The sequence below is a fragment of the Eleutherodactylus coqui genome, chromosome 5 (genome assembly GCF_035609145.1).
Source record: "Eleutherodactylus coqui strain aEleCoq1 chromosome 5, aEleCoq1.hap1, whole genome shotgun sequence".
Classification (NCBI taxonomy): Eukaryota; Metazoa; Chordata; class Amphibia; order Anura; family Eleutherodactylidae; genus Eleutherodactylus; species Eleutherodactylus coqui.
The window spans coordinates 247,460,523-247,473,417 of NC_089841.1; the positions used below are offsets into that span (position 1 = coordinate 247,460,523).

The window sequence follows — 12,895 nt, forward strand, 5'->3', positions numbered from 1 at the left end:
CGAGCACGATCGGACAAGAATGCAGTTACTCGAGAAGAGTGAGGCTCGCTCGAGTAACTGACTTATCCAAGCGTGCTCGCTCATCTCTATTCTTAACCCTTCGCAACACTGTAAAGGGTAAGAAATGATCTAAAGTAACATACTAAGATACTTGTGGTTGGAGTTTTACGGTAAGTCTTACAATAGGTATGTTTCTCAGATACCTACTGCCTGTACTTGCCATGTATGGATCTGCGTAAAGCATGAAACATAGTTATTAAACACCAAGCATTTCCTACAAAAATAATATAGCTTCTAATATTGTGCTTCTATATGTGGAAATAGAATAAGCGTTATGAGTCTCACATCCCTCTATGATGGGCAGTCACATATCATCTCAATTAACCTGAGGGGTAGGGGAGTGACCGGCCCATGTTTTCTATAGGCAAGGAGTCTAGTCCGCTACACTGATGTCAAAGGAATTGATAGCTCAGAGGTTAGTGATTCGCCATAATGTTCTGGCATTGTGACCAGAGCGTCGAGGAACTGAGCTCCTAAGATATTGGAAAGGGAAGTATGAATTAGCTTGCTGTTTTAATGCAGTCAGCTCTCTTATGGGTTTCATCTCCCCACTGGCCGACCCCTTTAACATTTCAATAGCTGTCATCCAAACACTCATTTAGAGAACAGCTAATCTTAGGGACTCCCAAGCACGCAGGTGTTTTCCTTAGAGAGGGGAATAAGCCACTGCCAGACATCCGCTGATGGGGAACAGTCCACCGACCTTTACAGTGTTAGCAAATACAGTCAAGAAGATACTAACTACATAACTCATTGGTAAAGTACAAAGTAAATCTGGCCATATAAAGAAGATAAAAGTTGGCCCAACCAGCATGTTTTTGGCAGGATCTGCCAACTACTTTTTGGGTATGTGATCCCCCATTTGCAAATGTCAGGGGAAAGAAGGGTCTGGCATCGTCTCTCACTAAGAAGAGGGTCTCTGGCAACCCTTTACTCTTTGGAAATTTACATCCATGTCTGCGTAAGCCAAGTAAGTGAAAAGACCAGCTTGAGAAGTTAACTGGTAATAAATTCTAAAAACAAAAGCCGCGAGTGCCCTTTAAGAGGAGCTTTGGTATTGAAGTTAATGTTACATTAGTTCCTGACACAGTTTTTCCAAAAGTAGAAAGAGCGCATTTGTTCACTTGACACGAACAGAAGAAGCAAGTTAACACATCGGAGTGGCACTACATCATATGACTGATTTACATTGACTTAGGCTTTCCTAGCTAGACGCCGGCTGTGAATGTGACAACAGAGGTTAAGAATGCCTCGTTTTTCGTTTCAATGGCTTATTGTTTGCTGATCATATGAAGAAAAAGTTAGCTGGCAGCGTTCTCTTCTCATGATGCCGTTTCAAATCTGTCATGTGCAGCAAACGCCACGGAAAGGAAGCTTGGATAAGAAATCTAAGTTACCAGGGGGCAAAGCAAGCTCCAATAAATGACTTCGTAGCCTCTGCTCCTTACGTGTGTGGCTAGACTTACTAGACTACTAAAAAGGCAGCATTTGTGTGCAGCACTTATTAAGACCCCCGGAACATCCTATATGGGAGATCCAGGCTTCTTTTTGTTCAAAAGGCCGGCCTGACCTCAAATAGCACTTATTAGGGAATATCTCCTCTTGTGCTGAGATTCAATCCTCCTCTTAATGAAAAATGGTATATAAGTCGATCTTCCGAACAGGAGGTGCAAGGGGCGTCAGCTGTAATAGGCACATTTATCATTAGGACTACTATGACTTAAGTGTTGTGGCTATGATTATCCAGACTTGCCTTCTCACATCTACACAGGATGCAAAACTGACTGATACTGTCTCCATTTTTGGCGTGAAGTGTAATGAGCTAGTAACATGTGTTAACCAATGGGGAGATCAAAACTACTAAAAATCTAAGATGTTTCCCACCGTGACCGACACATTTACATTCAACATAAGGCAGTTATAAAGTGTAGCACATACAGAACGAACAGATAAATAAATACCTCCATATATATATTCTTCTATAGTTTTGTCATACACGCTTGTATACGGTGCATGCATTTCTGAGCTTTGGAAAATAGAGAAATGTGATTTTCCTACCCAGGTGTGAAATAATAAAGCACAGAGTTGGCTTGACTGTTCTAATGTAAGCAAACTGCGGGAATATTAGAAGCATGTTAAATAATTCATCAGTATTTATCTTCTGAGTGAGTTTTGAAAAGATGTTTCTGTGCAAATGAGGCAGGTCTTAGATGTGTTTGATCAAACGGTGATAGGTAAAACAGGAGGATGAGAGCAGGAAGTCTTTTCAAGGTTGTTGGAAAAATATTTATGGAAAAAACCTGTCCGGCTGGAAATATCTTGACTTCCAAAGCATCCTACAATACTGCCTATGTCTGCGAGTCACAGCTAATATGGAATGCCACTATTAAGAGAAGACTGCCAGGGGCCAAGACTTCATTTGTGAATGACGTTTGTCCTACTGTAACTTAGTAGACAACTACTTTGACATCTGTGGCAGGGATTCCGCTCTCCTGCTCCATTCATGGAGCAGGAAAGGGGAATCTCCACGGCCAAGCGGCTCCGTCTCTGGACGGAACTGAACAGGGTCAGGCAAACCCCAATCACTCTAATGAGGTCCACTGGCTTTCCACCCAGTTGGCTGCCTTTTGGAAGGAAGAAAGAGCTATGTATGCAGAACTTTCTCTTCTGGAATCTTCAGCCACATCCGTGACCGAGGTTCTGTCGCAGATTTGAAACCGCCCTACCGCACACTACTGATAACACCAGCTAGCTGTATGTAGATGATAAGTATCTTAGTCTTGTATAGGGTTAGCCATTTACTCTAGTGTTCGGGTGTGTGCTTAGGCGTATATGCCCTATACTTCCCTGAACTGTATATTAATGCCTGGAGTAACACAACTCTACTAACCACAGAATTTAGTAGCATCTACACCCTCAAGGGTGATCGAGAAAACAAGCCACATTTCCCAGGTCATACACGGTCCCCAGAGTAGGACATACTGCCAACAGCGAATGGGCATGTGAGAGTAGACTTCCCTGAAGTTACCATTATGGTCCATATACTGGATGTGTCATGTGGAAGTTTCCTGAAGACAACTTACTTGGACTATACTGCCTTCATAGCTGGTGAATAAATATTAAACTTTAAGCTCCATCTAGATAACTTTAAAATTCAAAGAATATCCCCTATACAATGTGAAAAACGAATTCCACTTGTAAAACCATTTCTACGTAACCCAATAACATAAAATCTTATGCACCATCACTCAGAACTCCTTTCTACATGTTGATCCCTCCTTCTGTCTACATTGGTGACCCCTCAGTCTATAGCATTATTATCTGTGGCCATCACTAGGTGGTCGGTGCGTGATACAGACGAGTAGTAGGATGGCCCCTGTCACTGCATACGCTGAGAAACCAGAGACCAAAGATGTTGAGAAGAAGGGCAAAAGAACCAAATGGAATCTATGTACCTTATTTATCACTGAAGACTAGATTGTGCTTTATAACATAAGATACAGTAAGGCTCTACACAATTAGTACATTTGGGACTCACAATCTTGTATTCCTTTGTGACATTTGCATCTGAAATTTCAGGGAAGGTGCGTGGAAGAGTTCGAAGACAACAGTTGTCCTTTTCTAAGACTCATGTTCACTGACGTTTATAGTCTATTTTATTTTTTTTTTTACAATTTTATCCTAATTAATGGGCATGAGTTTTAAGACTACCGCTAAGTTCTGGTGGGTTCATTCAGACTCCGTTCGGATCTTAATTATGTCCATGACCTGTGAAAACAGTTCTTTGAGCACCAGCTGTTTAATGTCACGGCATATGTTACAATGTATACGAATGTAAACTCCTAGAGAATTAATCACAGCAGCTCTCAAAGTCTGCTGTGTATATGAATAACCAAATATGACCATATGTATGCACAGATATAATTAGAGCTTCATAAAAACACAAACTGAACTGAAAAACCAAAACTAACAAACTTCTGGTGCTTAAAAACAAAAGCCGAAGAAGACAATAAAAAGCCATACAAAACATGAAAAATGTGCGTAATTCTATCTAACTAGACTACTTCTTCACCTCTCTCTATTACAATGTAACGACATGCTTTATGTTGTGTTACGGACAAGGGGCAAATTATAATTAAAAGAAGCAAAATAAAAAATATTTAAAAAAAGTTACTCTCACTACAGAGTTGTTGCTGAAAGAACGTATTTACCGCTGAAAGTTTCAGTGCATGTACAAGACTGAAGGACAGTCCAAGTGGTTCGGCTTATTGGTCGTGTGGGTCCTATAAACCCAAGAGAAGTATTTGTACATGCTAGGGTATTGCACATAACTGGCGTAGCAGAACAATACTAGAAAGCAGTAGAATTAAAGGGTAGATCCACCTTTGCAACATTTTTTATTGCACAAATGTATCTATACTAAAAAAATATATATGAAACTACTTTGTGAATAATCTTGATATTAAGAAAAAAAGCCGTTGGCGTGCGTAGCGCTTATTAAGAGTGTCTCTGGTTACAGACAGCAAACTAATCTGTGTGTATAGTGTGAGCTGACAGCTGGTGGTTTTACACGGAACAGTTATCGTTTGAAACCCTGCGTCTTCCTGAATGACGAACGAGAAGTCTTTCGCTTTTCGTTCAGTTTCTGCTTGTAGAAAACTGAACGATGGATCATTCCGTACAAACAGGCAGTTGTTCACTTACGACGCGCCTCCATTCAGTCAGCGATGCTCGTTCCTGCGTAAAAGCGCCAGAACGATTATCGCTGGTAGAGATGAGCGAGTACCAAAATGCTCGAGTGCTCGTTATTTGAGTCGAGCTTTTCGTAATATTCGAGAGCTCTATTTGAGTAACGAACCCCATTGAAGTCAATGGGAGACCCGAGGATTTTTGTATTGTACCTGCCGGGTGCCGAGCTTTTTTTTTTTCTCCTCTCCTCTCTCTCCCCATCCCTTAGCAAGCCACGTAATGCTGTGGACGTGCGCACACTGGCACATCACAGCAGGAGGGGTCTAACTTGGCGTGGTACTCGAGTAACGAGCACCATCAAGTATGCTAATACTTGAACGAGCGTGTTCGCACAACTCTAATCGCTGGGGCATCTGTTGCCCGGCAGACCATCTCGTGTAAAAGCACCCTCACTCTTATCTTCTCCCATCCTCTTTTGACCCAAAGACAGTACAGGGAGGGCAGATGAAAGGAAGTAATATATGACACAAGGATTATACTATAGTGCATGTGTTTGCTGTCTGTAACAATGATGCCACATAGAGTCGGTCTGTATAGCGGCTTTAACACAAATGTGTTCGGTTGGATATTTCTAATCAACACTGTTGGCATAGTTGCTTCATTTTTTTTGAAGAATTGAGCAAAAAAAAAAAGTGGTTGCAGAGGTAGAGATTTCCTTTAAGGCAAGCAACTACATCCAGGCACAACCTCCGTAATGGTTTCATAAAAGTAAACAGGTACAAACTATCAATAATAGAACTATTTTTTTTCTGTTGAGTCTATAAAACTTGAGTGAGAAATAAATGTAAAACAACACAATATTAAAGTGTTCCATTGGTATTATCTCATATTAGTCATCTATCTGTATATAACATGTTCTCAGCTGTTCATGTATTTCACTACATTTGGCTGCATTTTGTGCCTTCGTTCTAATAGAACTTCAAAACTATTCAATAGGTTTGGCTTCCTATATGTAAAAATGGCTGGCTATAATCACCTGTTTGTCCTCTTTTTTTATGGTTATGTCTATGCGCCTATTTAACAACTGTCTTCATTCATCAGATGTCATACATGATAAAAATGGTTCATGTGTATATATATGTAACAAACAAACTAAAGCCACCAATGCACTGTAGGTATCCACTCCCGGTTCACAGTATTGTACAGCTGCACTAAGGTAATGTGATACAAAGTTGGCAGTGTCTGTGCTGTTTAAACTAAAAAGAGAAGAGTAATCACATGACAACACAGCATTTGCAGCGTGCTTTCTTATCTGTACCTGTTATTGGTTCTGTGACTAGACTTTCCTCTTTGCCATCGGGAGAGGAGGGCTCTGTGGTCTCGGTGAGAAGCTTGCCGGAGACCAGTTCTGCAGCATTGCCATCCATGGTGGAGATATCAGTGACCGTCTTCTCCCGCAATGACTTCTCATCATCTTCATCGATCAGAACAAGCTCAGCTTTGATGGTGTCATCATAGCCTAAAACTTTTTTAGTCTCTTCCTCGTCATCAATATTTTGGTAGCCCATGAAGATCATAGTCACTGGTTGTTCTAACGTAGCATCGGCCACATCACCTCCACTACTTCTTACATGTTGCTGTCCGGGTCTTAAAGGAAGCCCTTTGGTTGACTTGTGCACCATTTCTAATTTAGCTTCTTTAAAATGCAATTGCTCCTTCAAGTGACTAGGGATTCCTTCAGTGATTAGAGTTCTGTCACGTAATGTGCTTTGCCCTGTTACTACGTTTGATTGTGCAGATTTGTGTATAAGTTCGTCTACATCCCTTGTACTTAAGTTATGGATGCCGTTTTCTACCACAGCCCCTGAATGGTGGAGCTCATACACTACTTTGTTACCATCATCATAGACCTTTACTCCTCTCTGTTGAACCACCTCTGGATCAATTGCAGCTGTAGAGAGAATCTTGGTCTCTCCTGTCTTTCTGTCTTTCTCCACATTTATTTCCATGGCGTACAATGCTTAAACAGAAACAAGAAAGGAGGTGTATGTTACAACACATAAAGCAAGTGAATGGTTAATTGGCAAACATAGACTGTAATGTGCACTACTACTACAACATCATTACATAAAAAGCACGGTGTGTTAAGAATCTGCTCGACAGAAAGGTGGTTAAACCCAAAATTATTATTTGTGAGGACACATCAGACAGACACATTGATAGGAAATAACAGATCAACTGTGAATTGTTACATTTACGAGTTCAGATGAGAAGCAACGTGATATTGCCACATGATGGGGAACAGTCTGTAGATTGGGACATGCAATCCTTGGCTCAATGCACAATTGGGAACATACTAGATCGCCAGAATCAGACCAACAAGGCAAAGGGGGCTTAGATAGTCTTTAAAGAATTTTAATACCCAGTCATAGGAAATCTGCTGGTAGATCAAGAGGTCATTTATGGTATTGATTCGGATTTCTAGTGGTGACATTTCTTGGGGTAGATGGTAACACTACACAGATTAGATACATTGTTGCTCCCTTTCTTCTGATGAATATCTTGCACAGGGAATTTGAAAACCACCTTGGGTGACGCAATTCTTCAAGCATACTGATGGTGTTAGAGGACAACCATATGTCTATTGATGCTGGTAATAGTGACAAGGTTCTGACCATACTGTAGGGAAGCTGGCTCATTTTAGGTGTAAAGCATGGTGGGTCTCATGGTTGCAGGATCAAATTGTGAAATGGCTACATTACTAGATCAGAGCTATACCAGTAAAAGAACTCTGTATTAAGGTTACCTTATACTGTACTCAGATTCCTAGCTAGAGAATTAACATTCTCAACGTATAAGCTAGTCTGCCAATCGTATTTTTTCTTATGGCGCTTTGCATTGCATCTTGTCATGATGTTTCGTCACAAAGTCTATATAGAACTAAAAGTCCTTCACAGAATGGACCTAAAGATTAAAACTACATTTTATTTGAATAGCTTAAGAAAATCAGGGCAAATACATCAAATCAGCCGAGCCGTGTCCCTTGGTGCGGACCAGATACGACCAGTCAAAAAAAGACAGGCAAGTGTATACACTCAGACAAAAGGACAGAAAAGACTGGTTCCCCATGGGTAGTGGTTCTCTTCCATCTGGTGTTGGAGGATATAGGACCAAACTTTCTTGAACTATTCTAATAAAATGAAGTTTTACTCTTTATGTCTATTCTGTGAAGGGCATCTGGTCATGACGGGAGCAGATGTAGACGGTACTAAATGACGTTTAATTCTACAATAATCATACAGTAAAGTATTTACAGAGAGCTAGGACTGGCCCTTTACATCGGCACAACATATAGTCCCTATTAATTACTCGGCTTTTACTAGTGATGACCTTCTGACTGGCACTTCATTTAAGGAGTGTAAATGCACCATGTAGTTCGGCTTTGATGGGGCATCAAAAGATCACATAATGCAAAAGATGCCTGGGCAGATATTCTTTGGGGCAGAAGAAGGTGGTACCTCATTTTTTCTGGGGAAGGAAGAATGAACTGACTTAAAAAAAAACATGATATGTAATGGCCCACCAAAAGATCCACTGTCAGTGCTTCCCGTTATCAGATACTATTTTTCCTGATATTTCCTAGCTTTTCTTTACTCACTCACAAGTTAAGCCTGAACCATCGTGTCAGTTTTATATGCAGTATATTGGCATTTCTACTATTTTTTTCTGGCAATAGTTAGCTAAAATGATGTATTAATTCTTTAAATGATAAAGTCTATACATTATTAAGGGGAAACAATGAGTTCTATCAGGTGGACAAGTAGCAGATACTGAAGGTGGCAGATGTAAGAGGAGGTGTGAAGACAGAACATTGTACAACAGACATAAAGTAGTTCGGAGGCTGATAACTGGTACCCCACGCTATCAGTTCTGCCCAATTGTTCAGATGAGCCACTTAATGTGATAGAATCCTTTTGCCTCATCTCACAATTGGCATTCCCATCTTTGCTATATCAGGAAAGCATCCCAGCCATTGATCCATTGAGAAGCACTGCAGGTCAGTGCAGGAACCTTTAATGCATCCTTAGTGTTCAGGAAATTTAGAGAAACAGACATGTTGGAGAAAAGACACAAGATGATGATAAACGTAAGTGACATCCATTGTCTGGAACAAAGGCACAAAAAATGTAGATCATATAGAGATATCCAAAAGCCAGACCAAGAATTTCAGGTCAGCAAATGAACCAAGCCTGGGAGGCTACAACACATAAAAATAGCATGGATTTCATGAAGGGAGCGTGTGACAGCAGGAGGCAGACTATTATCTACAGCCGGGAACACAATGAAGAAACATTGTATCACCATAGAAAGCTGCCACTGCAATCACTTAATAGGCAGGTTCCTTTCAGCTTTCCATTAGCTGCATTTACTATACTAGGCATTTTTTCTAACACTTTGGATTTCAGGTACATTTCAGATTCTGTTGCAATGATTCCTCAAGTACCCAAATAGAAAAAAAATAAACAAAAGAGAAACCAAAGGCGCAGATCTGAGAGCAGTAAAGTAGCCGATTAATCCTTCTTGATGAAGAGTAAAAAATGGTGACATATTCTCACCTGGTTCCATTGTGAACAACTCCAATGATTGAATAATATACGGGGTTAACAGCTGCGATGGGAGTGGGGAGGTCCAAAGAACCTCAACCCACTTGTATGAGGTAGACTTTAAGTCCAAAAAACCTTACTTGAAGACGGTGCTTATTAAACCTTCTATGGAGAGGCAATAAGGGTTTCAAAATTGGAAGTCTTATTGCTTCTCCGCAAAAGGTTTAATAGGCAGTGTCTTCAAATAATGGAGTTAAAGTCTACATCATGCAAGTGGGTTGAGGTTCTTTGGACGTCGCCACTCTCGTCGCAGCTGTTAATCCTGGATTCTGTTGAAAATGATGGTTTTGGGTCTGTTTTACAATGGCTGCATCACAGTTAAAAAAAGTATTAAAATTCTGCGATATATTGAAAATGAAAGAGAAACACCCTCCAAGAATTGTATAGTTGTGACGCCCCAAAAAGTAAAAGTGTTTTAGAAAAAGGACACACGTTTCGTATAGTATTATAAAATACCAGAAACGTACTATTGATTATCATCATTATTATTATCCCTTTTTCACTTAAAACACTGGTACAGCAGCAATGAGTTGGAGTAGGTCTATACACGTCAGGAGTTATGCGGCATGGGTCCCAAATCCAGCCGTCTTGCCTAAGCCTCAAAGTGATGAAGAGAAATTACAGATTTTCTTCCAACTGCCTCCGGACCCTCACCTAACAGGAGAACAGCAGTCTAAGTGTTTTGCTGATACTCATAAGGTGCAATGGAGAGCTGGCATACAACCCTCTCCATTGAAATGTATGGGAATTATGAGAAGAGCCAACCAGGCAGCATTTGACTCTCTATGTTAGGGTGGTTTCACATCTGCACCCGGGGTTCCGCTTTCCTACTCCGTTCGGGAATAGAGCTGAACAGTGCCAAACGGACCCCATTGAGTATAATGGGGTATGTTCGGTTTCCGCTCAGCTGTCCAGCCTTTAGACAAAAATAAAAGGACTGCATGCAGCGCTTTTTCCGATATTTTGAGCCGGATCTCTGTGAAAACACCCTAACTCCCATTTACTTCAAGGTGCAGCAACCTCCCGTTTATTGTGATCAGAAGAACCTTTTATAATAAATACTGCTAAATTCTGTTATTCCGGCACTTGGTTCTCGCACAGAGCTGGGAAGCAAATAGAATTTAAAGTCCACAAGAAAACGTAATAGAAAAAAAATGGGGAATTAGTCCGATATTTGTCTAGTAATCAGGTCTAGTAGCAGATTTCTGAAGGACTCTTTATATACAGACTTACATGTTCTTCTGTGAAAGCCCGATAATCCAGCCCTGATCAAGTACCATACATGCAGAATAAGTGGATCTGTATTGTATAGTTGTTTTGTACACTGAGTGAGTATTAATTTCTCTTCTATTAGACTTTCTGTATGGTCATTAATTAACATAGAATTTTCTCAAAAAAGAGTTTCTTCAATGGCATACTATGGGGCAGATTTACTAATCAAAGTACAATGGTTTTCTGGCATAAATTGCACCAGAAAACTTGTTTTACAATCTTTCTGAAACATTAACAATGCGTTTTAGACACTTTTTTGACTCATCTGAAAAGGGGCATAGCATCATGAAAATGTGTGTGGCCTAAATCGCACTAAAATTTGCTACATTTTTGGCATAAACTAAGCCAACTCATAGGTGGTATACATGTACACTACAGAGTCTTGGAATTTGCTACATTTACCATGTGAGATTCTGGCAGATTTTAGGACCACCTTAGTTTTCACAGTCTTTTAGAAAGCATTAGTAAATGTGCCCCTATATCAGTGGTGGCGAACCTATGGCACACGTGCCAGAGGCGGCATGCAGAGCCCTCCGTGCTGGCACGCACTGCCGTTGGCTGCTCACCACGTTAGTGAATATCAGCCGGGGCCACGGCTTCCCTGCTGGCATGCACTCAGCAGCGCTGCTAGCGGCTCTGATTCCGGTGCACACTGTAACTTCAGTGTGCAGCCGAGATCCCCCTCCCCTGTCGTTTCCTACTTGGTTCCACGAGAGCAGGGGGAGGAGGCATCGACAGCACATTGACATCACAGTGTGCGCCCGGGATCAGAGGCAAGCAGGAGAGGAGAGGATAAGTATATGGATCTTATGGGGGGCCGCTGTGAATGTGTCACTATTACTACTGTGGGCCGCTGTGGGAGGTCACTATTACTGCTGGGGCTGTTGTGGTCTGTCCCTATTACTACTGGGGCCACTGTGGGGTGTCACTATTGCCACTGGGGCCACTGTGGGGTGTCACTATTGCTACTGGGGGCCGCTGTTGGGTGTCACTCTTACTACTGGGACCACTGCGGGGTGTCACTATTACTACTGGGGGCCGCTGTGGGCTGTGATTATTACTACTGGGGCCACTCTGGAGAGGATAAGTATATGGATCTTATGGGGGGCCGCTGTGAATGTGTCACTATTACTACTGTGGGCCGCTGTGGGAGGTCACTATTACTGCTGGGGCTGTTGTGGTCTGTCCCTATTACTACTGGGGCCACTGTGGGGTGTCCCTATTACTACTGGGGCGACTGTGGGGTGTCACTATTACCTCTGGGGCCACTTTGCGGTATCACTATTAATGCTGGGGCTGCTTTCGGGGGGGGGGCACCTATCGCTGGGGCCGCTCTGAGGGGTCACTATTACCACTGGGCCACTCTGGGGGGGGGGTGTCTCTATTAGCACTGGGGACGCTCTGGGGGAGGTCACTTATCGCTGGGGCCACTCTGAGGGGTCACTATTACCGCTGGCGCCGCTCTGGGGGGGGTCACTATTACCGCTGGGGCTGCTCGGGGGGGGGGGGGGGGGCGGCAGTTACTATTAATTACCGCTGGGGCCGCTCGGAGGGGGGGGGGGGGGTGTCACTATTATCGCTGGAAATGTTTACACAAGGTGGAAATGCTGCAGAATGTCCTCAGAGGAAATTTCCGTGGCGAATTCCACAGCATTTCTGCATCCAAAAGCAGTCAAAATCTGCAAGCTGTCTATTTTGAAACAGTCCTGTGCTTTTTAGAATGACGGAGGTAAAAATCATACATCGTGATAAGCCCCGCCTCCTGACATGTTGGCACTTTGTGATAAATAAGTGGGTTTTGGGTTGCAGTTTGGGCACTCTGTCTCTTAAAGGTTCACCATCACTGCCCTATATCATCAACACTGGTGGCTCCTAGTGCTGAAAACCCATCATTGGTATGGAGAAAACCCAGTAGTTAAAAATGGTTAAAGTAGGACAGAATGTTCATTCTCCGACAGTGATCACCCTTGATGTTCCCTATAGCATACACGCAGGTAATGCCCAAACTTATAGGTTTCTTTTAGATTTCAATAGACAGGGGGGTTTATGTAACTTACAGATATCTCTGGTGTCACTTAACCCCGAGAGAAATAACAAATTGGACAGATTAAAGCCCCAACTGACAGAACTCTAGCACATGTTAAAGAAGCACCAGGACTTGTGAAAGCCTGTGGATTTTGTGCTTTAAGGCTCGGTTTACATCTGCATCA

At 42.1% G+C, this 12,895-nt stretch overlaps 1 protein-coding gene across 3 annotated transcripts in view; it reads right to left on the reverse strand.

The window, feature by feature from the left end:
• The window catches only part of PALM2AKAP2 (PALM2 and AKAP2 fusion), a 251,641-nt gene that overhangs the window by 131,942 nt on the left and 106,804 nt on the right, over positions 1-12,895 (reverse strand). For 2 of the 3 annotated variants that reach the window (XM_066604443.1, XM_066604442.1), the window contains exon 7: positions 6,068-6,769. The exons of the other annotated variant lie outside the window; for it this stretch is intronic. In XM_066604443.1, the coding sequence (XP_066460540.1) occupies positions 6,068-6,769 (702 nt within the window). The remainder of the gene's footprint in view (positions 1-6,067; positions 6,770-12,895) is intronic. 3 annotated transcript variants of the gene reach the window in all.